This window comes from Calidris pugnax, unplaced genomic scaffold (assembly GCF_001431845.1).
Source record: "Calidris pugnax isolate Ruff unplaced genomic scaffold, ASM143184v1 scaffold32, whole genome shotgun sequence".
Classification (NCBI taxonomy): Eukaryota; Metazoa; Chordata; class Aves; order Charadriiformes; family Scolopacidae; genus Calidris; species Calidris pugnax.
In genome coordinates this window covers 1,742,043-1,769,038 of record NW_015090783.1, presented here as the reverse complement: position 1 = coordinate 1,769,038, position 26,996 = coordinate 1,742,043, and the positions used below count along the sequence as shown (strand labels likewise).

The 26,996-nt window shown below is 44.6% G+C and overlaps 2 protein-coding genes across 3 annotated transcripts; both read left to right on the top strand.

The window, feature by feature from the left end:
• The first annotated feature begins 771 nt into the window (after positions 1 to 771).
• P2RX7 (purinergic receptor P2X, ligand gated ion channel, 7) lies at positions 772 to 17,320 on the top strand. Its single transcript, XM_014961000.1, has 14 exons — positions 772 to 962; positions 3,052 to 3,187; positions 3,766 to 3,837; positions 4,691 to 4,763; positions 5,724 to 5,820; positions 8,509 to 8,589; positions 9,158 to 9,287; positions 9,932 to 10,056; positions 13,472 to 13,565; positions 14,023 to 14,088; positions 14,184 to 14,300; positions 14,910 to 15,005; positions 15,471 to 15,935; positions 16,822 to 17,320. The coding sequence occupies exons 1-14, from the start codon at positions 772 to 774 to the stop codon at positions 17,311 to 17,313; spliced, it is 2,235 nt and encodes a 744-aa protein (XP_014816486.1). The 3' UTR covers positions 17,314 to 17,320.
• Positions 17,321 to 19,225: 1,905 nt separating this feature from the next.
• Positions 19,226 to 26,322, top strand: LOC106900159 (P2X purinoceptor 4-like). 2 transcript variants are annotated; one of them, XM_014962153.1, is made up of 12 exons: positions 19,228 to 19,528; positions 20,190 to 20,337; positions 21,390 to 21,461; positions 21,554 to 21,626; positions 22,114 to 22,210; positions 22,394 to 22,474; positions 22,581 to 22,722; positions 23,059 to 23,195; positions 24,609 to 24,702; positions 24,789 to 24,854; positions 24,945 to 25,040; positions 25,707 to 26,322. In XM_014962153.1, exons 1-12 carry the CDS (start codon positions 19,398 to 19,400, stop codon positions 25,737 to 25,739), a joined length of 1,170 nt encoding a protein of 389 aa, XP_014817639.1. In that variant the 5' UTR covers positions 19,228 to 19,397; the 3' UTR covers positions 25,740 to 26,322. The 2 variants fall into 2 exon arrangements, with proteins under 2 accessions (XP_014817647.1, XP_014817639.1); XM_014962161.1 differs by lacking the exons at positions 24,789 to 24,854; positions 24,945 to 25,040; positions 25,707 to 26,322 and adding an exon at positions 24,049 to 24,134 and having other exon boundaries at positions 19,226 to 19,528; positions 24,609 to 24,626.
• Positions 26,323 to 26,996: the final 674 nt, after the last annotated feature.

Below are 26,996 nucleotides of genomic sequence, written 5' to 3'. Positions count from 1 at the left end.
GAGAGAGGACCCTGATCCTACAGCGTCAGATGGTGGCCACACACCTGCTCCTTGACTCCCTGGACTAGACAGAGTGGTCTTGCAGGACATGGACCAGCTCTGGCTTGTGCATGGCTCTGTGGAGTAGGAGAGACTGCAGCCAAAGAATGTGCATGTATTGGCTCTGCTGAGAGGAATAGTGACTTTGTCACTCCCTTTTAATCCCGTGATCTGATACAAAACCAATCTAAGACCATACAGGATGGTGTCCCATGCAATGCAAGAGAAGAAGCTGGAGATCTCTGTGGCCACTGATGACCCAAAAGCTTGCTCTGTCATTGCCCTGCGCCTTGCATGGCCATTGCTACCTTGCAAAGTAGATGTCGCATGTGTCTGCCTGGTCCAGAAGTGCATTACATTTTCTTTGCAGTAGTGTGAAGTGTTGGGTGGTGGAGAGTCAGGCTCAGAAGGAGGTCAGTGTAACACTGTCTTCCAACTGTTTAGCCTCATCTCTACAATTGTCCCAGCGTTACTTCAGACTGGCAAAGTCTGGTAGTACTGAGGAAAGATGGTAACATCAACAGAAGGTGACAAGAACAGCGCTGGGCATTCAGCTCTGATGCTCCAGGCTGAAATTTGGTACTTTTTTTTTTTGTGAACAAACCAAAGGGTATGGCTCTTCAGGTAGTTCTTGATTCCATCAACTGCTGTTCTTTAAAAGGCCTGTGGTACCATTCTCATACAGGTTTCTGACTGTGACTTTAAGAGGAGAGACCTGGGCAGGATGCAGGGATGGAAGAAGACAGTACCACGTGGCTGTGGTTCTCAAAATCCTGTACCTCACAGGAAGCACTAGCAATGAGTATGCAGGGCTGCCTGGAGAACGTGATTGAGTACAAGTCTCCAAAATACATACGGGTTGAGGCTGTTACATGGGCGCGTGTGAAAGGTTGCCTTTATCTAGTTGCTGCTGTGTTGCTTGGGTAAGTTCATGGTGATGGGATGCTGTGTTGTACATGAACGAGCGTTGGTTGTATTGGAGGTTGGTTACAGCTTGGCTTTCAGTGCTTTGAGTTTTGTGGCAGCAAACAAGTTCATTGATCTGGCGTTAGACCATTTTGAAGATGGATGTGGTTGTGGGAACTTTGTAGTGGGAATTTGGCATTTAATATTATCTAACAAGGTGGAGTTGCTTGAACAGAGTTAACTAAGCTTCCTCTAAAAAACACTTGCAGTTTTGTTTCTCGTCATGCTGACTGGTTTTGTTTCTGGTCTGAAAAACCCAAAATAACTCCACCAAATAATCTTAGATTTACACCAGTGTTTCTGAGATTAAAGTCTGCTCTGTAGAGTCTCCTATTCAGGGTCAGATGAAATGGCGAGTCACCACTTGTAGCAGATTTCAAGAACAATAAGATGTTTTAGGAATATGCAATAATTGATTGCCTCTAAAGGGCAGATTTTCCTCTTTGCTGCCAGACTAGGGCTGTTCTCGGTGATAAGTGCTTGCTGAACAAAGTCTGCCGAAGTTCATAAAGTTGGTTTCATTCTCATGAGAGGGCAGCCAGCCAGAACATTGAGCATGCTGATTGCAATCTCACAAAGAATCAAGTCTGCAGGAAATTCAAGTTGCCTTACTTCTCCCTCTCAGGGAGACCTTATTGTGGTCTTCCAGTACTTCAAGGGGGCTTATAAGAAAGATGGGGACAGCCTTTTCAGTAGGGCCTGTTGCAATAGAAAAAGGGGTAATGGATTTAAACTTAAAAGGGTAGGGTAGAAGGAAGAAATTGTTTTACACTGAGGGTGATGAAACACTTGCCCAGGTTTCCCAGAGAGGTGGTGGTTACCCCAGCCCTGGAAACATTCAAGGTCAGGTTGGACTGAGCTCTGAGCAACCTGATTGTTCTGGATTGGGCTGGGGTGGCCACTAAATGAGCGACAGATGCTCTCTTTAAGCTCTCTCCCTTTCAAGAAGGGAGAGCATCTCCCTACACAGGAGAGAAGAGAGAACACGAGAGAGAGACTTATGGGTTGAAAAGAAAGCTAAAACTACTCTAATGAAAATGTTCAAGATGTCCCTGCTCATTGCAAAGAGATTGGACTAGATCATCTTTCAAGGATCCTTCCAACCCAAATTACTCTGATCCTGTGATTCTACTAAGGTACTGTACCTACCTAGTGCTGCTCAGAGCTGAGTTCCCACTGCCAGTTTCCAGGACCATGGTTATCCCAAAGCAGTTTTCCAGAAGGAAAAGGCTGAAATGCTATTAAAATAGACAATATAAATGAAGGAACACTGATCAGTTGCTTTGTGTTTCTGTTCTTCAGATACTATTTTATCTGCCACCAGAGCAGTCTGTTGTTAAACTGAAATGGTGCTAGCTCTTGTAGCTTGTTTTTCAAAGTAAACCTTTTATATCACTTTTATGTGGTGTGGAAAGTATCCTCTGAACATACAATAGTTTCTTCAAAGTTGCTGGTGCTTTTATGAGTTAGATGAGTCTTTTATTAACACGTTCAATTCATGGGAACGTGAAAACGTTAGGCCAAGGTTTTTGAAGCAATCAGCATGAGCACAAAAATAGTCACTCTGGAACATTGACTAAGTATTTTAAGCTCTCTTAAAAAAAAACGAAAACAAAACCAAAAAACCAATGTAACAAGGACACTACCATGTGACAGAAAAAGTCAAAGTCTAGGTACAGAGCAACGCAGCATGGGTGACAATTTTTGGATGACATTAAGTCCTGTTGCAGTTAATTGTTATTTCACAAATGGCATCTGGGGGGCCAGGATGTCACCTCATGTTGTCTATATCATTTAGGGTGGGAAAATAGAAATTCTCCTCTTGCATGTATCAGTTAATTTCTGACAAAGACAAAGCTTGCGGAAGTGAAACCAAGGCAGACTTAGGTCCAGCCAATGCATGTATCTCACACAAAAAGGCTCTCAATGACTTGAAAATGCCCATCTGACTTCTATCTTGCAGCGGGTTTGTCCAAGAACGATACAAAGAAGCTGATCCATTTTATTCCTAAGGGCTTACTTGTCCTTTCTGTTTTGTCTGGCCAGTTCCTTCATCGCGGTTAACAGGCTCTATCAGGAGGAGGTGGATGAAATTAGCAGCTCAGTTCGCACTAATGTGAAGGGAGTGGCTTACACAAAGGACAGGATCTGGGATATAGCAGAATACACTATACCGATGCAGGCAAGTCTTAATTTAATGTCAGTCCAGTATTCAACTTCCATTGATACATCTGGTGCTTTGCTGACATGTCTCTCTACTGCCATTCAGTGTGATTACATGGGAGAAAGCAATGTTTAAAGCCAAATCTTCCCTTCCTCCCTTAATATAGGGAAAAAAGATAATCCTCTTTTATGAGATTTCTGCAGTGCTATTTGTTACACAATATTTATATAATCAATTTAGTATTTTGTTAATAGCTAACCTAGGAACAGATTCACTCCAATATAAATATACTAAACAAAGTAGTGTTGCTACCAACTAATGCTAGTCTATGTTTCTCAGTTGTAATGCTAATTTGAAAAAAAAAAAAAAAAAAAAAAAAAAAAAAAAATCAGTGCTTTCTTGCCTCTGGCTGCTTTTTCCTGCCCTGATGATATCACTGGCTTTTCCTGTTTGAGATAGATAGAATCTGAATGTATATCATGGGGAGGTAGGGCCAGAACAGCCTTGTTGTCCTTCCAGATGATGATCTGGAATAAGTGAGGTCTGAACTGAGTATGTGAAATTTCAGTTAGATTCATATTCTTTCCTCCATGTAGGCGACAAACTCTTTTTTTGTGATGACCAACATCATTATGACAGAGAATCAACGTAAGCAGAGGTGCCCTGAGGTAAATATGTTTTGTGATTTATGCTTAGGATGTCTTGAATGCATGTTGATGTAAAAGAGTGAACTGTCCTCGGAGAGGTCCAGTACAAGCAAATATTGTTGCTCTTAATGTCTGTATCTCAGCAAATAACATGCAAAATCTAGTTTAAATGCTTCTTTTCTTTCTGGGGGAATCAGCTGGCAGTTGTGACTTTGCCTCCCACCAATGACCTTGAAGTCAAACCTATCTCCATTACTTTCAGAGGGTGATGACATTCAGGCCAGTGATTGCTGTGCAGCTTCTCTGGCATTGCTGCTGCTCTTGAGGAAAACCTGGAGAAATGATGGAGCTACAGAGTCGCTCTCAGCTTCTCTGCTAATATGGTTCTCTTACTATTACTGTTGTTCATTCCTATGTGTCCCCTTCCTTTCTTACTGTAGGTCAAACCTGGTCATCAGCTGAGGCTCTCTCTCCTCTTCATTTGGCTGGCCTAGAAGTGGGACCTTGCAGAGTAGTTCCTAAGTACAAGTTGACTTTCACTGGCAAAAGTATGGGACTGCTAGTAAACAAAGAATCAGATAGTCCAGGATTAAATTTATTGTGCTTAATATTATAGGAGAGAGCGGGAAAGATGGGAAAAGACGTAAATAATAAAGGAAAATGTTATTGTAAGCAGGGAAAGGGCTTTTTTCTGGTTTTGCAGGTAGCTAGGCCTTTGTCTCCTGTAAGCCAAACAATTAGTAAGGGTTATACCTGCTTTGCATTGTTATTTTCTCTTATTATTTGATATTTTTACATTGAAGCTGACTAAGACTTTTTACATAGGTGTGGAGAGGGAGATATTTATGTTGCTCTTTATATAAATCTTTTCCAGTATCCCTTCGCCAAAGCTATCTGCTCTTCAGACGAGGGCTGTAAAAATGGGACCATAGATACCCACAGTAATGGTAAGTGAACAGCATTTTAAGATTGAAATTTTTCTTTTTGTGGGTACTATCTTCTATTGCATTATTGACCGGTACAGCATGTGCAAGATCCAGCTGGGAGAATTGCAGTAGAACAGTCCTACAATCCTGAGAGATCTCTGAGAACGTATTTTCAAACCCACAAACCTGAGTTCTTATCAGCTTGTTTGTACCCTTACTAAAAGGAGAAACAGTGAGAGGGAGCACAGAAAGGGGAGAGGTGAAGAAGAGCACTGAGTGGCTGTGAATGAGGCCAAACCAGACACACTCCCATCTGAGCTCTGTGGCTGCTTAGCAAGTGGAGTAACTGCAGGATTTGTTTGAAGGGTTTGTAATACCACTATGATGGTTAGGTAGTTCTCGGGATAAGTCACAGGACTTGTGTTCTTTATGTGGGACCGGTTGTCCAGAAGGCATCATACTGTTTTCATCAGCTATTCGAGTTCTTTGTAGTGTTGAGATTCCCTGAATTTGGGCTGCTGGCTGCATTATCACTTTCCCTGGTAAAGACTAAGTGCTCACAGAAAATGCTGACTTTCCAGGAGTGCTGAAAGAATGAAGGTTTTCTGCCCACCTTTATATCCTTGTTTAATTTACTCTTGTTGTTGAATTAAACTTCTGACTGAAACAGTTGGCTTCTCAATTTATCCCATGGCTCAGATATGTAACTTCATATAAAACTGTGAAGGAAATTACTTCACCCACAGCCCAAACAATGACAAGCATTGTTGACCCAAGCAAACAGCTAAATAAGGATTGATGAGGTGTGGCATGACCATGGCTTGGGTAGTTCTTCCTACAGCTTCCTCCTATAGAAACCTGCAACAATCTGAAATGTCAAGTTCCCTATCTTACATTTGGGGAGGAATCTACTGACATGTTGAAACTGTCTTTTAATTGGCAAAAACCTCTTGTCTTTGCTAAGAGCTTGTTTCTCTACAGGAATTCAAACAGGAAGATGTGTGGATTATAATGTAACTTTTAAAACCTGTGAGGTCGAGGCATGGTGTCCTGTGCAACCCAATGAAAACCCCCCTGAGTAAGTGAAAGAGATATCTGCATTTTTTTAATCTCTAAAGGAGGACTTACTTTGTCAAAGTCATGACATTTTAGGATAATCCCTTTGCCTAGGCACATAGAGATCTCCCGTATGTAAAACAGGTATTTCTTTTATAGCCATACTGTAACACTCATTATAGTATCTAAATAACTTCTAACAATCTGTCCTGCCGAATGATTCTGCAGTGAAGTCATAGCCTACAGTTTGTATCATCATGCAGCTGCCAGGAAGCAGTTTTAGATGTCACAGGCTCATCTTGAATTCACTAGAGGCATTTGGTTCATTAATTCAAATGTCAAGGAAAATGCATCAATGTAAGATAGGTTTAATCAGTGACAGAAATAAAAGGTTTCCTAACTTGGGGTTTTCTTCTGCAAGGCTTAGGGCTTTGTGGGTTCACTTACCACAGTGAGGTTGCTTCCACCTCCCAGAACAATAGGGGTAGATTGGTTGTCTGTACCATGTGCTGCAGGTTAGTGTTTGGCGATCCACCTCCGACAGTCTCTCCATCCTCTCTAGATAGATGACAAAAACCTCAGTGCTGGTGATTTGTAATAGTGAGCTAAAGAAAACTTCAGGAAAAAGAATCCACGGAACAATGCTGCTGCGATCTAGACAGTAGGATGGAGGGGCCTTGTAGCCATCTTTTTTTGTAACCCTGTGACTGTACAGTGTTCCAAGATGAAAATGTTCTATTTCTATTCTGTATCAGCCAAAGTGTAAAAAATTTTAGAAAATACTTGGTTTGAACTGAAATGATGGAAATTTAACTCTAAGAGAGCAAATTATAATCGATTTTAGCTTCTCTCAACCAGCTTTGAAATATATGTGTAAGAAACTAGGTCAATTATCACTTTTATTAACTCATTGCTTTTAAAAGATATAAGCATGATCCAATGTATATGTCCCATCTTTTCCCTAATTTGAGGTTTTCTGCAGAGACTGAGCAGTTTTTCCACTGCCAGGTCCTCTCCAGAGCCCACAATGCCTCCTACAGCTCCTTCTGCTGATTTTTTTTCAGCTCTTTAAAGGAATTTCCATTCCCTTCTCCTGTGGACAGACTTGTGATCTGAAAAAGGCTTTGTCCAACAACAGGAAGGCTGTAATTGTTCATACAGCATCCGGAAAAGATATGCATGAGCTTCCTGAGTTAATGAAATCCTAGGGTTTTTTTCTAAAGTTTCAGTGACTGCCAGTCATTTTTAAATGTCACACTGCGTAGGCTCACTGCTGCGTATGTTGCAGAGGGAATTTTGCTTTTAATTACATCGCACAGTTGACACATTCTGTCTTCTTTCCTAACCTTCCTCTGAAGTGCCAGTAATCGGTTACTACTGGGGACATCATAAGGGATGAGAGGTTTGATGCAAAACTCTGATGTGTAAAGTTCCTTCAGAAGTTCCATTGGCAAGTTAAAAATCAGGAATCAATCACTAAAAAGCAATGCTGAGTGTTTATTTTCTACCAGAACGATACATAAGACCAAGGTCAGAGCCCAGGAAGCTTTGCCATCTGGTTGAGATACAGAGGGAGCAATGTTGGGCTTTGGTTACACCCATGATTGTCTTTATTGTCCAAATTCTTTTGAAAGGTAAGTTTCATGAACTATACAGGAGGCCTCCTTTTCCTTCCCGTTAGTTATGGCAGGAGCTGAACAAAGGCATTGCATGTTGGCAAGAAGATTCTTTTATTTTTCATTGTTCATTTGTGCCCTGAGGCAGGGCACAGTTGTCAGATTAGCTGTCAGATTAGGTGTTTACATCTTTTTCAGGAGAGCTTTGGATCAGATTCCAGATGTTTCCCAGTGTCTTGGTTTAGAAGTCATTCATGAGAAGTCCTTCATGGAAGCTGCGTGTCATCCAGCTAATGTGCTTCTTGTCATCACAGATCTCTGATGCAAAGGCATTGCTCAAAATATAATGATAGGGAAAAAATTCCCTCCTTAGAAGCACTGTCCTTTATGTGGGTGATGACTGCTGTACAGACTGGGTTTCCCCCTTGGAACGGCTGTCTTAATGGAAATTACAATATTCTTGGCTCATTCTTAAAATGGAACAATGCCAACATTCCAGTTCAGCATAGTCCCTATGCTAGAGAAACAATGCCAAAAATTGTATCTCTTACTTTCCTATAGCCCTGGGAAGTCCTAGAGTGTAGCAGAAGTTGTCTCACACAGTCTAGGCCAAGGTTACGCTGGCAACTTGTGGGAAAATTCCTTCTTTCCTGACGTCCTGACTTCCAGAGATGTCCTCTAGGATCAAGTGTGTGGCTCATTCTTGTACTCTTACTAGCTGTGCAGTTCTGGTGTACATGGCCACCTGCATTTGAGGACCAGCAATAATACTGCCAATTCATTGTGCAGAAATCATCAGCTGTCAAATTTCTTACTATTATTCTATAGCAAGATTTATACGAGAGGTTTCCAGAGACCATATTTCAGCTGCTGGTACAGACCCCAGTTAGGCTTGGCCCACACAAACAAATCCAATAGAGACAGAACATCTCTTTCTTGATGCCCTGAACCACTTAACTCCCTGCATTTCAATCTGTTATTCTTAGCAACATATTCCTCCTACTGACAGCTTTCCAGGTAATAGTAAAGTAGCATAATATTAGCTGATGTATTTAAGTAAAAGGAGTTAGTTAATTTGATGTTTCTTTTTTTAGGCCTGCTGTTCTGAGGAGTTCTGAAGACTTCACTGTGCTAATAAAGAACAACATTAACTTCCCAAAATTTAATTCCACCAAGTAAGTGCAAACATTCCTCAATGCTTTCTGAAGTAGTTGTGCTCTGAAAAAATGATTGTATAAATTGGCACCTTCTTTACTCAAAAGGCCTATGCATTCAGGGCTGTATCTGTCTGAGTGACAGCTACCAAGTTTCTTTAATTCTTTAGCCCTATGAATCCTCCAGGAACCAAGAGAAATAATGGGAGCTTGGGAACAGAGCCTCTCAGCATAACTCTATTTCTCTCATGCACTGGACAACAGAATTGTTCATTCAGATATACTGGTTCATGTTGGAGTAAAATCACTAAAATATGGCACAGCAGATGTGTAACTCAAATTATAAAGTGAATGTGTTTGGTTTACACAGGTAATTTTGCTGGCAATAATATCCAAAGAGCAAAGAATTCATCTTCATTCCCAGATCGCAGTTAGGGATACACAGATCTGGTAACTACAAAGCCAAAAGCTTGTATGCTTACAAACCGAGCACATTTAACACAGGTTCTAGTAAGTGTGAAGTCCCTTACCTGTATCTATCTGCTCCAGCTTGTTTTTAAATGTAAACAATTGTATGTGTTCTTCACAGACTAAATATTCCAGAAAATTTTAATAATTCTTGCACATACAACAAGACAACTTGCCCACTCTGTCCAATTTTCCGTCTGGGAGACATTGTTCAAGAAGCAAATCAGAAGTTTTCTGAGATGGCAATAAAGGTCTGTGATATCACTTTTTTTTCATGTTCAGTGTTAAAACATTTTCTTGATTCTCTTCCTGTATGTTTTGCTGTCTGCCATATAATGGAATGGTTCTAGGTTTAGAAAGTGATTGTGTGAGAAGACATGGAGTCAAAAAACGCTTATTTTTGCCATTACATTTTCACTCTGTTCCTTAGGATATTGAGCCAAATGCCTTAAGACAGTATCCAGCCATACTTCTAGAAGGTCAATATTAACAGATGGGTAGATAGAAGGAGAGACAAAGTGTCTTCCTGCCCAGAGTCATCAACTGAGCCACATTTATTGATTCTTAGCCTGGCACAGCGTGTTCAAGATGAAACATTTGGTCTGGGTGCTTACAAAACTTAGGCTTGCACTCAGGCTTTCGGTTTGAGCCTATACATAGTTTAAAGCAACAAAATGACCGTCACAGTATATAGTGTATCAGCTACATCCACATTTGTGCTACTAAGGTAAAGAGAAATAGACAGAAGATAGGAAAGGCCTAAATGAATAATAGCTTCTAGCTCATGTAACTAAGTCACATCCAGACAAAACTGCTTTATTGGCAAATGTTGCTTGTGAGTTTGTGTGTCTATGGAGATGTGTCCATGCCCTAAGCTTACTGTGTTTGTTTCTAGGGAGGAATCATTGCCATTCGGATTAACTGGGACTGTAACTTGGACAGCTGGAGTTATAGCTGCAGTCCAAAGTACAGTTTCCAGCGCCTTGATGACAATAAAACAATGCCTGGGTTCCACTTCAGGTAAAAAATATTATATGAATCAAGTAGCTTGTTTTCTGAGGTGAAGCAAAGATGTGATGAAATATGGGGAATGATGACTTGGAATGATAAGTCGTTTGATTCTCCTTCTTCAGTCTGGTAGTTATGTCCTTAACCTGCAGCTACTGCAGTTGTATAGATGTATCACCATGGTCGTCTTCCAAATGAGCACGTTTGTATTGCAGGAGATTTTATTTCTGTGTCAAAAGGCATAGAAATTTCCAACAAGTATTCTGGGAGCCAACACAGAATAGTTTGGGCATATTCCACCATATGGCAATTGAGGCTTGAAAACACTACCTATACTTGTGAGTTTCCCAAAGCAATTAACACAAATAAAATAAAGTGTTTTTCTTCCATCTGGGTAACCCCCACAGTTCACTGAATCAAGATTTATTCAAAAGCAAATTAGAGCTTTTGGTTCTGTATGCATATAGCAGATTTATAAGAAGTTTTGACAAAAAATCTTGACGTGACTCCAGTTCTAAATAATTACACAAAGCATTTATCAAATGCTTATCAGCATGTTTAAAACTAAAGATGTCCCTCAGATCTATGTCAAAACTCTTGTGTAACAGCCCTCTTTTTTTTGACTCATGGCATGATTATTATTACATTGTGGGTTTTCATACATTTGTGATGCTAACATGAGTGCCATAACTGTATAGGAGCTGCCAGCGTGTTCCAAGCTGCGTTGTGCTGGAGCTGTGCAAACAAAGAACAAATAGGTGCTGCCTCTGACCTGGCAACTGCAGACAGGAGCTGGAGGAGAAAGGAAAAAGCAAGACAGTGCTGTGAGGCTGAGGCCAGCAACCTTTCTGTTGAATACATTTTTACAGGCAAAGCAGTTTCTGAGGCAGCTTTTGAAAGAAGACAATGGAGTAGTTTTGAGGATGTTTAGTGTCAGATTAACAACTGGGATCAAAATGCCAAGAATGGGTTTGTTCAAAATTTGTTATCTCTTAAGTATTGAAATACCAGTCAGTAGCAAGATTATTTTGCTATAGTTCAGCTGCAGGAAGCATTATTTTGCTGCAGGAAGTGAGCCTGGTCTGAGAACATAGGCTGCTGGAAGAGTGTGCATGACACCACATCCTGGTGGCCTGATTTGGTCTCTCTTAATCAAGAGATTTATTGACAAATAAATGTCATGCTCTAATGGCTCCAAAATTAAAAAAGAGGAGCAGCATAGTTCAGTGCAGCAAGTTAAAAAGCAAAGGCAATGAAAGTTGAAGAGCAGTAAGTAGATTGAGCATAATACCCCTTAAAACAAGCATGGAAGTTTGGTGAAGAACATGCACAAACCCTGCCACGTTGTTGAGCTACTGAATGCCAACTTGTTAAAACAGAGCTGCTGATTTTAGTAGAACTGCCTGAATGAGTAAGCGGGGGAGAGCTAGAAATGATCCTCCATTTAAATTTTTGGAAATCAGTGACATATCATAAGAATGTAAAATATTATCATATTAGAGGTCCATCCAGCCCAGTGTCATAAAGCTAACAAAGATCAGTAGCAGGAGAAAATTTCAGAAAAGAGCATCAGAAACAGGGCATGTACAGAATGCTGCTTCCTCTGCAGTCTTGCTGTTCTAGAACTCGGTAAAGCTACTTTGGGCAGCTTATGACCTCCATCTGCATGGAGTTCTATTGATTTCATCTCAGTTCAAAAGGGAATTTTGTGGTAGACTTAAATGGAAACAGGCTTTAGCCTTCTGAAAGAACTACTTGAGGTGCTAGGGAGCAAACCTCCAGCCAGCGATGAAAGCTCTTAACAGGGCAGCTCTGAGCACAAAGCTGTTACAGAGGAGAAGGCTTCTATGCTATCAAGAGCAGACGTGAAATAACCTCTACCCTGAGGGCTAGAGAAAACCTCTGATCCTGGAAAGAGTTAGGAAAACTTTCAAATAAATCCTAAGTGACCTGCAGGCTTCGGAGGCTAAGAGCTGGCCCATAAAAAGTCTGTTTCTTGGCCACAGACTCTGGAACTGTTCAGCACAGGAAAAAGGGCATTTCACGTCTGTGCAAGCAAGGAAAAAGCAGAACATGTTACAGTGTGTTTTTCTGAGTGACTCATTGCCTTCAGATTATACAAATCAGATTGCGGCAAATGGGACGCAAATAATCGCATGATCTAGGGAACTCTGATTAAAAGCATTCTGAAAGTCTACCAAACTTAGCTTGCAGTAGGATGTGCAGGAGAGAGTGGAATCAAGTAAAAGCTTGCTCTGGGCTGGTTTATTAGCGTCAATATGGCAATGCAGAGCTGCAGAGACTGAACCCAAAGAGAAAGGAAAAGAGGAAAGTGTATTTTTCTTTAGAAGTCTCTGTCATCCGAATGAGTACCTGGAGATGCTAGAAAGCAGAGGTCTGAGCTGATGGCATTTACACCAGACATATCCTCTTAAACAGTTTACTCTTTTGGTACTTGAACAGGCAACAAATTTTGATTAGCAACAACAGTCATCAATGAGTATCTGCCACTCCTGGAACTCACCTTCTGTCCCTTCAGCTAAGTAACTTCCCATTCCAATTATTTATCTAAATGGAGAACCAGGACTTAGAGATCACTCAAGTAAATCAGTCAAGAACAATACAGCACTTCAAACCCTGACAGCATGTCTGAGGCAGAAAACATATGGATGTTGTTATCAGAGACTGGATATTATGGTTGGACTCGGTGATCTCAGAGGTCCTTTCCAACCATGATGATTGCATGATTCTGTGATTAGTACCATTCTGTGTTTTAGTATGTCTTTCAGTTTAATGTAATGATTTTGTCTGTACTGCCAGCTTTTCATTGTCAGATTTAAAAAGGCCTCTTTGTTCCATGCTCTTATTCTGCTTATTGATCCATAAGCTGATGCGAGCTGTGCATCAGGAGGGTTGTGTTCTTGATAGCATAAGAAACTGGAAGTTAGTAAAGGCCCACATGATTCTTCCAACTCTCTATTGATTGACAAATGGAAAATGGCTGGTACCCAGCATGCTGAAGTGTGCTCAGAAGTTCAGAGTTGGTCTTGGATAACATGATATTAAAGCCTTCAGAGCTTGGGCACTCTTGTCATTGCCAGCTCCTCACATAGCCTTGCTGGGATTTTCTACCTGCTTTACCTGTGATTGAACTTTCTGCAGCTTCAGGTTCCAATTTGAACTGAGATGGCAAAACACTCATTGGACATAAGTTGGATTTTTACTTTGTCTGAATCTCTAGATACGTATTAATGTAGTTTAGACTGCCAGGTCAGATGTTGGGCAAAATACTGTTCATCAGGCTGGCCTCAGCACCTTCATTTCAGAAGGCTGAAAGAGCTGGAGGAAGAAGGGAGAAGAAACTATGCCTCTTTTTTGATTATATTCCCTAGGGAAGCTGGACACATCTTCATTTACTCTTTTGCAGATATGCAAGATACTACAAGACGCCACATGGGGAGGAGCAGAGAACCCTTTTCGAAGTCTATGGAATACGGTTTGATGTCCTTGTCTTTGGCACAGTAAATGCAATTCTTTTTCCTTGTGGAGGGAGAAGAAAGCTTGCTATTTCCTTAGTCCCACTTCTGCCATATTCTCCTCTCTCCTGTCCGTCAGTCTGGAATGGAAGTCATGTCAGATGAGTAGATCTAAACAGAACTGAGCAGCACAGGAGAGAAAAGCTAAGGATGAAATGGCAGGGCTGTGAGAGAGGCAGGATTGTGGTTTAAGACTGAGAGAATAACAGATATCACCATGACGTGATGATATTGTCATGAAACCCACGTGTCACCACTGTTTCCCTCTCAAGTGGTTTATTCTCCCCCACAAAGTGTCTGAGATGGTCTATGAAATTTTGGGATTGATTGAATTGTAAAGAGATAGAGATACATTGTGAAGAGACAAAAAGAGAAAAGCCATTAAGCTGAGTGAACGGTAACAGATCTTGCCTCTCAGTTATTCTTTTCTGCTTTCTTTAAGGGTAGAAAATTTGACATCATCAAACTCATTAAAAACATTGGGTCCGTGATCTCCTATGTTGGTTTGGTGAGTGACTTATTTTTTGTATTAATACAACCAGTTCTGCAGATACAGTCTCATTAAGAAAGTGGAATCACTACTTGCTTTTTTTTCATGTGCAGGTTGCGGTTGCCACTGAAATTGTTATTTTTGTCATGAGTCACCCCCGCTGGGGCAAATCAGAATTCTACAAAACTTACATCAGGAAAAAGTATGAGACTGTGCTGAATCCAACAGAGGTAAAGAATGTAAATTGCTGCTCTATGGATACAAAAATGCAGCTGATCCAGGAAGGTTCCATGGAGCTGTGCACGGCATGCACTGCATGAGTGCAGTGGGCTCTACACACAACCTTAGCACAGCTGAGTCACACCAGCTCCATCAGGGAAACCCACAGAGAATATGATCCTTCAATGTAACTGAAGGACATTATGAAAGGGTTTCCACGAAGAGGGCATTGCTCAAAGACTCCTCCCTGTCAACTTCAGTTGCCTCTTCCTGTTTTTCAAGATATAAATGGCTATTTATTTAGGCTGCCTCTACTAATCCCCCGGTATTTTAGACATGTATTTTTAAAGAAGAGTGAAGAGGAGAGTACCTAAGGGCCCTGCACAACCACACTCCTACAGTTAGTGCAATACCATCTCTTCCTGTTCCCTCTGGCGCCACAGCTCCCCAGGCCCTTGCTATCCCAGATACTGGAAATATGGGCCCTTGCAACATGCAGTTGCAGGGAATTGTTACTGGAGTACAGAACCCATGCCCTGAGGTCAGATCCATGCTGTGTTTGTCCCCCGTTCTCCAAGTAACTACTCCAGCTGACAATGCTCATTTCTTCTGCTGCACAGGTGATGTATGTGTCCCATGTTGATGAGCCACACATTATCTTGATAAAGACACCTCTGAAAACAAGCTTGCAGCATGCTGAAGGCAGCATTGTTGAGGTAAAAACACTTAACCTTTGGGATTCTCCCTTCAGAAGGGAGAACTGAGGGCTGTCATTCCAAACTGATTTGGGTTTCTGTCAGTTCCACCCTGCTGTATTTCTCGATTAGGTTTTGAGGGGCTAAAACTAGATCCCTATTGTCTGCTTCAAGTTAAAAGGTCCAGAGGATGTATTTTCTACAGTCATCTGAAAATTGCTGCTTTCCTGTGGTGGGTATGTGTCAGCGGGAGTGCGTTGGTGTTGAAACAACTTGCGAGGTGTCGATTCGATTTCGCTAGGGTGGGTGTTGGCAACACAGAAAGACAATCCTCCTCCAGATCTGCTGATCTATCATCATTATCCCTATTGTGCTGTGTCAAATGAAAAAGCCAATGGTGAGGATGACTGTTGTAAATTCTCTCTGCAGTTGGATGAAGCAGCAAATGCTGTTTTCTTTAATTTATGTTGGGAATTGTTGTTGCAGAGCCACCCTGTGAAATTCTTTGATGCTGACAGCTTCTGCACCAGCGAGTCCAACGAAAAACAGGATAATGAGGGATCTGAGCCACCGAGTGCCACTGAGTCCGCAGAGAACGATGATAAAGAAAAATACGAGCTGAAGCAACCTCTCACAGGGGAGGCCTCTTCCTCGGACTGCCAAAAGTGGTGCTGCTGTGGCAAATGCCAGCCAACACAGAAGTACCACAAGCAGCTCTGCTGCCGAAGGAAAAAAGGGCAGTGCATCACAACTTCCCCTTGGTTTCAGCAGCTGGTGCTCTCTCGTCACACCCTGAAGAAAGCCCTTCTCTACAAAGATCCCTTTGTGGACTTGACAGGTGGCAACATCAACAACCAGCTGCGGCACCTTGCTTACAAGCAATACGTTCGCTGGCGCTTTGGCTTTTTTGAGCTGGAAGACAGAGCCATCATACCAAGCTGCTGCAGGTGGAAAATTAAACATACTTATCCCAAATAAGTCAACAACTACACTGGTTTTAAGATAGAATGAGGATGTAACACAGTTTGAGATCTCACCATGGACATTTAACCTTTGTTTTCTTTCATGGACCTTTAAAAAAATTTAAAAAAAAAGAGAAGAAAGCGTGTGACTTCCCAAAATCTTCTGTAGTACAGCTGAATTCTTGTATATTGTCTTTGGAGAGCCATAATAGCCTACTGCTTAGCACAGAAGAACAAACACCTTGAGCTAAAGTGCTTGCTTCTGCCTCTGCTTCATTCTATGAGTTACCCCACATAGTTTGGAAATGGAGGATCTGGGGTGAATTCTTAGGGCAACAGCTTAGTGGGAGGTTTTACCTCCTGCTTTTACACTGGTACGTACCAGAATCCCAGCTGCATTAGGAGATGACCAACAACCTGAAAATAAGATGGGGCCAAGAATCATCTCGAAGCATGACCCCTTGAAGGAAGAAAGTCCAAAAGAGCTATCACTTGAAAACGTGGTCCTGAGCATTTTTCTCCTCCGGCCTCACCACCTTTCTGCAGCCCTGGATCGAGAGGCCCTGGAAAGAGGCCACTGAGCATGTAGTTTCATAACTCACAGTTGAAGTCATCATGGTCGATCCAGATTAAACAGGCTCATTTTAGATTATTTCAGTGGCACGGACAAAGCATTTTCTGAAAAGCCCAGCTGTTCTCTTTGTATTACTCCTTTTAGCTTGAACTTGGGAATTACATCGAAAAGTACTTTTACCATCTTTGTGTAATATTTTTGGGCAGCCAATGGTGAGGATGACTGTTGTAAATTCTCTCTGCAGTTGGATGAAGCAGCAAATGCTGTTTTCTTTAATTTATGTTGGGAATTGTTGTTGCAGAGCCACCCTGTGAAATTCTTTGATGCTGACAGCTTCTGCACCAGCGAGTCCAACGAAAAACAGGATAATGAGGGATCTGAGCCACCGAGTGCCACTGAGTCCGCAGAGAACGATGATAAAGAAAAATACGAGCTGAAGCAACCTCTCACAGGGGAGGCCTCTTCCTCGGACTGCCAAAAGTGGTGCTGCTGTGGCAAATGCCAGCCAACACAGAAGTACCACAAGCAGCTCTGCTGCCGAAGGAAAAAAGGGCAGTGCATCACAACTTCCCCTTGGTTTCAGCAGCTGGTGCTCTCTCGTCACACCCTGAAGAAAGCCCTTCTCTACAAAGATCCCTTTGTGGACTTGACAGGTGGCAACATCAACAACCAGCTGCGGCACCTTGCTTACAAGCAATACGTTCGCTGGCGCTTTGGCTTTTTTGAGCTGGAAGACAGAGCCATCATACCAAGCTGCTGCAGGTGGAAAATTAAACATACTTATCCCAAATAAGTCAACAACTACACTGGTTTTAAGATAGAATGAGGATGTAGCACAGTTTGAGATCTCACCATGGACATTTAACCTTTGTTTTCTTTCATGGACCTTTAAAAAAATTTAAAAAAAAAGAGAAGAAAGCGTGTGACTTCCCAAAATCTTCTGTAGTACAGCTGAATTCTTGTATATTGTCTTTGGAGAGCCATAATAGCCTACTGCTTAGCACAGAAGAACAAACACCTTGAGCTAAAGTGCTTGCTTCTGCCTCTGCTTCATTCTATGAGTTACCCCACATAGTTTGGAAATGGAGGATCTGGGGTGAATTCTTAGGGCAACAGCTTAGTGGGAGGTTTTACCTCCTGCTTTTACACTGGTACGTACCAGAATCCCAGCTGCATTAGGAGATGACCAACAACCTGAAAATAAGATGGGGCCAAGAATCATCTCGAAGCATGACCCCTTGAAGGAAGAAAGTCCAAAAGAGCTATCACTTGAAAACGTGGTCCTGAGCATTTTTCTCCTCCGGCCTCACCACCTTTCTGCAGCCCTGGATCGAGAGGCCCTGGAAAGAGGCCACTGAGCATGTAGTTTCATAACTCACAGTTGAAGTCATCATGGTCGATCCAGATTAAACAGGCTCATTTTAGATTATTTCAGTGGCACGGACAAAGCATTTTCTGAAAAGCCCAGCTGTTCTCTTTGTATTACTCCTTTTAGCTTGAACTTGGGAATTACATCGAAAAGTACTTTTACCATCTTTGTGTAATATTTTTGGGCATTTCATTCATACTTTGAAATAGTAATGTAGGACTTTGGCCTCCTGTTTGCTATTAGCTTCAAACAGGCCTTGCCTCCTATACCTCCTCCTGCTGAACTTGCACAGCGCGAGTGGCTTTGTGCTACGATGCATAAGGCCAGAGTAGAGCCAAGGAGCAGCAAATTCAGGGTAGATTAACCTGTGCTCCAACACCTTTTCAGTTCTTTCTTTTTTTGTTATACTTGGAGATGTTCTATTTTTGTAGAAACAAGGTGAGAAGGATTGTAACGTATATTTTGCGCTCCTTTCAACTAAGCTTTGTTCTTTCTGAGCTAACCCGGGAGTTTGCTATTTCCATTTCCCACCTATGTTTTAAGATACATTGCTGGCAGATTATGCCAGCTATATTTGTACCTGTAGTTGTAATATGTATTAATTGTATTAGCATTTATATTGCAGCATCTAATGTATCTAGAGTGAGAAAATATTACAGCTGGCATTAATGCATTCCTGTTCCAACACATGAACCGACTCTTCTTTTGGAAAGAACTACACTGAATATTCACTTAAGACTGTGATAAATAAAGAGGGCGCTCACTGTGGATGGGAGGGTGACAGTCTTAGAATCATAGACTGGGACCTTAAAGATCATCAAGTTCCAACCCCCCTGCCCTGGACAGGGACACCTCCCACCAGACCAGGTTGCTCAAAGCCCCATCCAGCCTGGCCTTGAACACTTCCAGGGATGGGGCAGCCACAGCTTCTCTGGGCAACCTGGGCCTGTGTCTCACCACCCTCACGGTAAAGAATTTCTTCCGAATATCTAATCTAAATCTTTGCTTTTTCAGTTTAATACAGTCCCCCCTTGTCCTATGGCTCCACTCCCTGATCAAGAGTTCCTCCCCATCTCTCCTGCAGCCCCTTTAGGGACTGGAAGGGGCTCTGAAGTCTCCATGGAGCCTCCCCTTCTCTAGGCTGGACAACCCTAACTCTCAGCCTGACCTCATAGCAGAGGTGTTCCATCCCTCTGAGCATCTTGGTGGCATCCTTGTGGCCCCGCTAAGGGCGGCTCAGGGCGGCCGTGAACCCCTTTTCCCTCGGAAAACAGCCCGGGGTGGGGAGGCTGCACCTCCGGGAAGCCGCTACCGCCTCCTCCTCGGCCGCGGGCAGGCCCGGTGGCTGGCAGGCGGCCCGCAGCTGGCGAGGGAGGGCCGGCAATCAAGAGCCCGAGCCGCTACAAGCCCCGGGGGCTGCGGGAACGCTCTCGGCGCTGCTTGGGGCGCTGTGGCTCCGCCGGGCTGCCCGGCCTAGTGGGTCTCCCCTCCCGCCCTGCCAGGCCGCCATGGTGTCGTGCGGGGCTCTCCACAGCTTTCTCTTCGAGTACGACACCCCCCGCATCGTCCTGATCCGGAGCCGCAAAGTGGGGCTTATGAACCGCGCGGTGCAGCTCGCCATCCTCGCCTACGTGATCGGGTGAGCGGGGGTGACCCGGCAGCCGCTGCCGGCCTGCGTCCCCCTCCCCGCCGGGCTGCGCTCGGGGGAAAGCCCGCAGCCCCGCCGGAACGGCTGCCATGAGGGGGGAATGGCCGGGTCGTCGCCGGGAGCCCCCCCCTCCGCGGTGGGGCGGGAAGTTGAAGGGCCGGAGCCGGCCGCCTCCCTCAGAGGAAGGTGGCTGCCGGTGCCCTCATTTTCTGTCAGGGAGGCGGGGGTGGCGGGAAGCGGCCGCTGAGGGGAGGCCGGGGCTCGGTCGCGGGTGTCAACACCGGGAGGCGACGAGCGGGTGGTGGGACGGCCCAGCCGGAGTTGTGGGGCTGCTTGGAGGCAGCCGCCGGCAGGACAGGTCCCCTCAGGGGGGGGAAACCCTGTCCCTGGGTGGGACCGTCATTCACCCAGCAGGGCTGTGCCTAAAAGCAATAATTACACCCTGCCAAACCACTCTGGTAAAAAAAAAAAATAAATAAATTAGAGGGGAGGTTGCTCGTCCTGTGACCCTTTTGTAGGGAAACGCTGTGAAACTGGACCAGCCCTTTCAGGTGACGCATGAAAAAAAAAAGGGGAAGTTTCCACTGCCTGTGCTGGGTTATGGTGTTTACCTGATTTCTGTTGTGTCTTTCTTGCAATCTTTCTCTTGCAGGTGGGTGTTTGTGTGGGAGAAGGGCTACCAGGAAACAGACTCTGTGGTCAGTTCCGTAACCACAAAGGTGAAAGGAGTAGCGGTGACAAACACATCCGCCTTGGGAACCAGGATCTGGGACGTGGCTGACTACGTCATCCCCCCTCAGGTACCCATCGCTTCCACATGCAGAAGGTTTTTGAACAGCCATCACTCTGCCAAAGCCCACGGAGCTCTGGAGCAGCTTCAGGTCCAGCATGGCTTTGATACGAGAGAATGAAGCAGCTTTGCTTCGTTGCAGATCACACCGAGCACCTGTACCACTAGCCCTGGGGAAGGTTGTTTCTAGAGCAGTGTGTCTGTATGTGTATAGGAGGGAGGATTTTGCAGGCTTCAGGAAAAAGTTGCAACACTAACCACGTGTCGGCTTCCTTACTGCTTTCTAAAGCAAACAATTCAAAGTTAACTTGTTGGCAGAAACCCCAGGAAGAGCCTGCGAGTTATTTGATCCGGAACTGAACAGGAGGTATTGCTGTAGTTACTGATTGACTGTGTGTCTGTGGGAGTCTGCCGTGTGTGGGCAACACGTGGCGGCCTTCAGGGCCAGGAGGCACAGTCAAGTTGCTAGTCGTGGGGCACTCTGTCTGTGGGAGATGTTGTGCAGAAAAAAATTACGGATTTTGCCAGATTTTGGCTGAGTGATCATATTTGCATATCAGTGGAGCAGAAGCAAACAACAGATCTTGAATTGTACAGACCTGAAAATAAGGGAAGTCGTGGTCCTTGGAGAAATGAACCAGGACCCGTCAAATTTCTATTATATGTATTAAAAAAAAAAAAAAAAAAAAAAAAAAAAAAAAAAAAAAAAAAAAAAAAAAAAAAAAAAAAAGAGTGGCAGTTGTGCTCAGACTTGCAGCTGGAACTTTATCCTGCCTTGCGAATCCCCTGAGGACCTGTGTGATCTCTGTTTTCATAATGTGAATGAGGAAATTTGGGCCAAGTGGGAGGTTATTAGTCCCGTAGTCCTTCCTCTGCCTAAAGGCTGCAACATCAGATGATACACGTGGGAATCTGCTCCTATAGTGCTACACCAGCACTGTCCAAAGCAAGTCCTTTCTGCAGGGCTACCTGGGCTCTGTCAACAAAGACATTTGGGGCAGTGCCTTGGATATTCTTTGCAGACTGGCACTCTTAAATTTCTTTCTTGTTTTGCATTTTCAGGAGGAGAACAGCGTGTTTGTCATGACCAACGTGATACTCACACTAAATCAGCGCCAAGGCCACTGCCCAGCGGTAGATACAAGATCTGCTTTAATCCTGCCTTGTGTGGGTGGGTGTGCGGGGGAGAGTTTGTAGAGTGTAGTGTAATTATTGTTCCTCTCCAGCTTCCAGAAGGTAAAACAGTGTGCAAGGTGAAGAACGACTGTGTTCCAGGATATGTCAGCATCCACAGCAGTGGTAAGAAGCCCGCTGCAAGGGCTCCTCTCAGTCCATGTTGAGATACCTCTGTGCTGTGCCTTCCCTCCTGTGAAGGAAGCAGCATTTCACTTCAGTCTCCTTGTTCTCATTCTCTCACACCTAAGAGAACTGAAAGGGAAGCTCAGATTTTTGTGCTAGGGGAGAGCAGATGGGCTTTAGACTGTGTTGGGCTGATGCTGGATAGATGTGTGCTTTGATGAGCTGGCAAACACTGTGAGGGCTTTCTCAAGACCTTCAGTCCGTGAAGCAGTATTTCACATAGATGTGGATTTGACTCAGAAAAAGACCCCGATGCTTCTTTTTCTGAAATTGCACTACAAGCTGCAATGGAAGATAATGGGGGTTTTGATACTGGCACTTCACCTCTTAGCCAATTGCTTTCACTTGATGGAGTGAGGAGAATACCATGGGGCAAATACTGCCTGTGTTTTCGCTAGGTAGTACCTCCATTCATGTGTCTTTCCAGGCATCCAGACTGGGGAGTGTGTACCCTACAACAGCAGCATTAAGACCTGTGAAGTCTTTGCGTGGTGTCCTGTGGAGGATGACAGTCATATACCCAAGTGAGTGCTCTGTCTTCCTACTCTGCGGTGGCCCTCTTGAGAGGAGGCTAGCAATATGCAGCTGATGTCTCTCCTTGTGGGATGCTATTGGGAAAAGCCGAAGAGGTGAACACCAAGAACCCTGCAGAGTCCTGCTTATGAAAATATAAGTGAAACTTACTTCCTTTTCTTACTGTTTTGTAGGCCAGCATTCCTGAAAGAAGCTGAGAACTTCACCATTCTGGTGAAGAACAACATTTGGTACCCCAAGTTCAGCTTCAGCAAGTAAAGAGCATGTGGGGCATTGCGCTCTCTGGTCTCCTGGACAGTAAAGGGGAGCTGGAGGAATGAAAGAAGATGCAACAGATACTCTCTCTCTGTTCCCCCATAGGCGAAACATCCTCCCTGATATCAACTCCACCTACCTCAAGAACTGCATCTATGACTCTGAGACAGATCCCTTCTGCCCTATCTTTCGTTTAGGGAAAATAGTTCAAGCTGCAGGGCAGGACTTCCAGGAAATGGCTGTGGAGGTATTTGGCAGCCCCTTCTCTTGGGCCTCAGCAGTGTAGAAGAGGAGTGGTAGGTAGTTGTCCCCCTATGCCTCGTGGCGTGAGCCACAGGACACAGAGTAGCTGCAAAATGGAGAGCTGCTCTGGCCAAAAGGACTGAAGTCAATCTACTTAAACACTTGGCCTTGGCTTGTTTGGGTGGGGTTGTGTGCAAGGTCCTTCTGTAGCAGGGGGAAAGAGTGTTGGACTGGGACTGGGACAAGGGCCAGTAAATCAGGGTCCTGGTGAGCAGAGAGCCTAGTGCTGGACTAGCCAGGTCCTTGGACTGTTCACCTTCTCCTCTCCTCTGCTTGGCAGGGTGGAGTCATGGCACTGCAGATCAACTGGGACTGCAACCTTGACAGAGCTGCTTCCTACTGTGTGCCAAAGTACTCCTTCCGGCGCCTCGACAACAAGGACTCTGCCCACAATGTCTCTCCTGGCTACAACTTCAGGTAACATGGCTAGTGAGGGCAACTGCTCACCCTGTGCCTCAGTCTGCCGCTGGTGGAGTGCTACGGGCTGCCTGCACTCCTCTGGCAGCTGAGGGTTAGTCCTTGGACTTTCAATGGTGCTGTAAAACTTGGACAGTTTCTCTGATGCTGTAAAACTTAGAGCAGGTGGGATCCTCACTGTGTGCAAACACAGCAGAGAGGGAAAGTCAGTGGAGCTCCACTGGTTGCATCAGAGTGCCTGAGCCACATTTGCATCAGAATTTGGGTAACCGTTTGGGCCAGCCTCCTGTGGCAGGGCAGTAAGAACTGCCTGTTTCAGGGTGTGCTGATGGGGCAGTATTTAACAGGGCTGGGGTGTGGGGGTGGGAGACTGAAGCACCTCCTCTGCTGTGCATGAGGGAAAAACTAACCTCTAGAAGGTGGCTCTGTCAGTTGAAGACCATATCTGCACCGGGAGAATCACTCTGGCATACACCACCACAAACACACTCTGGCCAGCACCAAGAGGTCCAGCACCTCCAGTAAAACCACCAGTGCAGAGCCGGGTAGCTGATTGCATCCAAACTCAGAGCTATAATAAGGTGGGTTGGCCACCTTGCCAAGATCCTTGCAAGAGTCCTGCCCATGAGGAAACGCGGCTCAGGGCTATGCTTGTTTCTAGAATCACAAACTCTCACTTAGCTCTTTTGGTGCGACTTGAATGAATTCACTGAGAAGCTGCTGACATGCAGAGAGCACAAGTGTGTGTTTGGAAGGTGCCAGGCCTGCAGGTCTTTGGGGTGTCAGGCGAGACCAGCTGGAAGATATCACAGCCCAGCTGGTGCAGGTTCTGAAGTGCTCTTGCTAATTCCAGACCGTGGTGCAGCCCCTTATCAACCCTTCTTCTTCTCTTCCACCTTCTTCTCTGCTTCCTCCTGGCTTAGTCAACCATGTGGCGGAGTAAGTCTGATCCCACTTATTTGTCCTGATCCCTTTTCCCTGTCCTTTGCTGGCTTTGTGTGGGACAAGGAGCAGCCTTTGTGTGCCAGGCTGAGCTGCGCTGCCTCCCTGGCTGCCTGCTCCCGGCCCTGCCCTCTCGTGGCTGCCTGCACTCCTGCAGCCTCCTGCTCGCCCCTGGGGACGGCTAATTGTCATGTATAGCTGCATTTCTTCCTGTCTGTCCTTGCTCCCCCACTAAAGCTGCCTTTTCTCCCCTTCCTATGCTTCGAAAGTTTACTAATTTGGCTTGTGCTAACTGCCGTCTTAAAATCGCCTGTTCTAGGCTTTTCTCCTGTATGTGCTTGCCTGCATGAAATCATCATTTGTCTCTGGAAGTACCGTCTTTTCGGGATGGGGACACACACCTGGATGTTGCATGATCACATAAAAAGCCCTCAAAATCTCCAGCTAAGCTCTGATCTATCTTTTCTCCAGGTTTGCGAAATACTACAAGGATAGTAACGGCACCGAATCACGGACTCTTGTCAAAGCTTATGGCATCCGCTTTGATATCCTAGTGTTTGGAAAGGTAGGGTGGCTTAATTCCTGGGGGTCTTGTGTTGAGGACTTTCAGTGATGCTGAAAAACATATTCCCCCTTGTAACTGTCTTCTAGGCAGGAAAATTTGATGTAATTCCTACCATGATTAACATTGGCTCTGGCTTAGCGCTGTTTGGCGTGGTAAGTGACAGTCTTTGCACCTGGACTCAAGTGTGGATTCATGCCTTAGTTCTGAGGCTCATTGTCTTAAACTCTTTTAATCTCCACTAGGCAACAGTGCTGTGTGACATTGTGGTTCTCTATTTTATGAATAAGAAATACTACTATCGGGAGAAGAAATACAAATATGTGGAGGATTACGACCTGGTAAGCATCACTGAAGGCAGAGTGAAGGCAAAATTGCTTCCTCCTCCGAATGTGGAGAGATTTGGAAACAGGATACAGAAAGGCCACATCAAACAGGGATTTTGAACCACAGCTCTGAGGAAAGTCTGTCAGAGAAGCTAATTTTTACCTCAAAGCTGTTGCAGGGAGGAGTGCTAGAAACAAATATTGCAATGTTTCCTGGGCAACCACTCTTGGAGTGGGAAATGTATATTCAAGAACTTGTCATGCTCCCACTGCATCTCTTTTTTGGGTTGCAATAGTTGGCTGTTGCCTTCTGAGAGCTGCAGACAGTGGCTTTGTCCCCATCAAATCCTTCCCTCTTGGCTTTTGGGGGTTCCTGCTGCTGTGAACAAACCCATTCAATGGGTTGGTGTTTTGTGAGACCAGTATGTGGACAGCCACAGCTACGCCTCCCCTCAGGTTCCAAATGGCCAGCAGAGGATTTAGTGGGCTAGTGGGGTTGCTTGACTGGTGCTGAGGGTAGAGCTTGGTAGGAAGTGTTGCTGCAGAGGGTGGATTTCTGAATCAAAAGACCTTGTGGTGTTGGAAATGTAATGTCCAGCTTGCCTGTGCAGTGTCTTATGTGTGAGGAAGGGGAGAAAGAAGAGTTTTCTGGCAGAGAACTGCAGTCTCGTATCCTTGCAGGGAGTCGATGAGACATACGGAACAAACTCCTGACCTCCTGCTGCTACAGCACCAGCTGCTGCTGTGGACAATTCTCTGACCCTGCCATGAGACCCACCCCCTCTTTGTTGGAAGGAAGAGAGAAACAAACCTGAGAAAGGGACCTTCTTCACTACTGCTCACTGCCTTGGCTGGAGCCAACCCCAGAGAGAAGAACCAGGTCTGCTCCCTGTCTGCTGTCATTCCAGGTTAATTGCACTAAACACACAGGGAGAACTGTGCTTTTATGCCAGGCCTCTGCACTGGGTAAGCCTGGGACAGAGACTGCTCCAACATTATCATTTGACAGTCCTTTCCCTGAGCTCACCAGGAGCAGAGAGCACAGGGTAACAGGCCCAGATTCTTCCTTACAGTGAACATGGCCCCTGCCAGGTGTTGTCTAACCTTGGGAGAGCAGCTCCTTGCTGTTGTTAAATCACTTTTCCTTGCCCTTAAGGATTGTGATGCTTAGCTGAGCCTGTGCCTACTATTTAATTGTGTCTCCAAGCTCCAGTAGCCACCGACGGAGACAAAGCAGTTGTCCAATTTTTACGGTACTACTTTAAAATTTACTTTAATAAAATATTACTCTCTCTTAGCCCTCTTGGAGTCCTGCAAGCCAGGTTTTGCTTGTTTATTTTCCCCAGGGCCTGTGAAGGTTAGGGTCAATGAACTGTCTTCATTTTGCACAGATACCAACTGGTACTGGAGAGCTGTCAAAGCCAATGCTGCTCTCTCCTTTGCCTCTTGATTCTCTTAGCAAGAGTGCTCCTGCAACTACAGCTTCTGCTCCACCTTGGTGTATTAAAACCCTATCCAAGGGAGGAGACTTCAAAGCTGGAGGCCAGGGCAGGTTAATTTAGCATGGTCTTAGCCAAACACTGGTACCAACTGCTCAGAAGAACATAGCTGTTGTTCCCTGGCACATCTCCTGTGCTTTTCACCACCGCCCCCAGACCTGTATCTGGGCTGCTGCATTTAATGGGTTTAGACAATTTAAGTGAATTTGTCAGCTTTTAGCTTTGCATGGCCTTGAACATCTGTAGTGATCCAGCTTTTCCCTTTCTCTGAACCTTTCTCTAATGTTACAGAGCCCTAGGATGTATTCCATACCTTCAGCATCCTGGCTGGGGATTTGCTGCCTTCTTCCAGCAGCATGGTGGGTTTGCTACAGCGTTAGCATCTTGTTTTCTTCTTTATTTGCCTGCTGCTGAGCTCTAAGCTGAGTGTCCCAACTCAAATGGTGCCTTTCTAGGAATTGGGGCTCCAGTC

What these genes read in the sequence shown, in the direction of transcription:
- LOC106900159 (XM_014962153.1), top strand. Translation starts at nt 19,398, where the DNA reads ATGGTGTCGTGCGGGGCTCTCCACAGCTTTCTCTTCGAGTACGACACC. An exon ending in ACTACGTCATCCCCCCTCAG is followed by an intron (nt 20,338 to 21,389) that starts GTACCCATCGCT and finishes TTGCATTTTCAG; the next exon opens with GAGGAGAACAGCGTGTTTGT. An exon ending in TGTCAGCATCCACAGCAGTG is followed by an intron (nt 21,627 to 22,113) that starts GTAAGAAGCCCG and finishes GTGTCTTTCCAG; the next exon opens with GCATCCAGACTGGGGAGTGT.
- P2RX7 (XM_014961000.1), top strand. Translation starts at nt 772, where the DNA reads ATGGAAGAAGACAGTACCACGTGGCTGTGGTTCTCAAAATCCTGTACC. An exon ending in CATAGATACCCACAGTAATG is followed by an intron (nt 4,764 to 5,723) that starts GTAAGTGAACAG and finishes GTTTCTCTACAG; the next exon opens with GAATTCAAACAGGAAGATGT. An exon ending in CCAAAATTTAATTCCACCAA is followed by an intron (nt 8,590 to 9,157) that starts GTAAGTGCAAAC and finishes TGTTCTTCACAG; the next exon opens with ACTAAATATTCCAGAAAATT.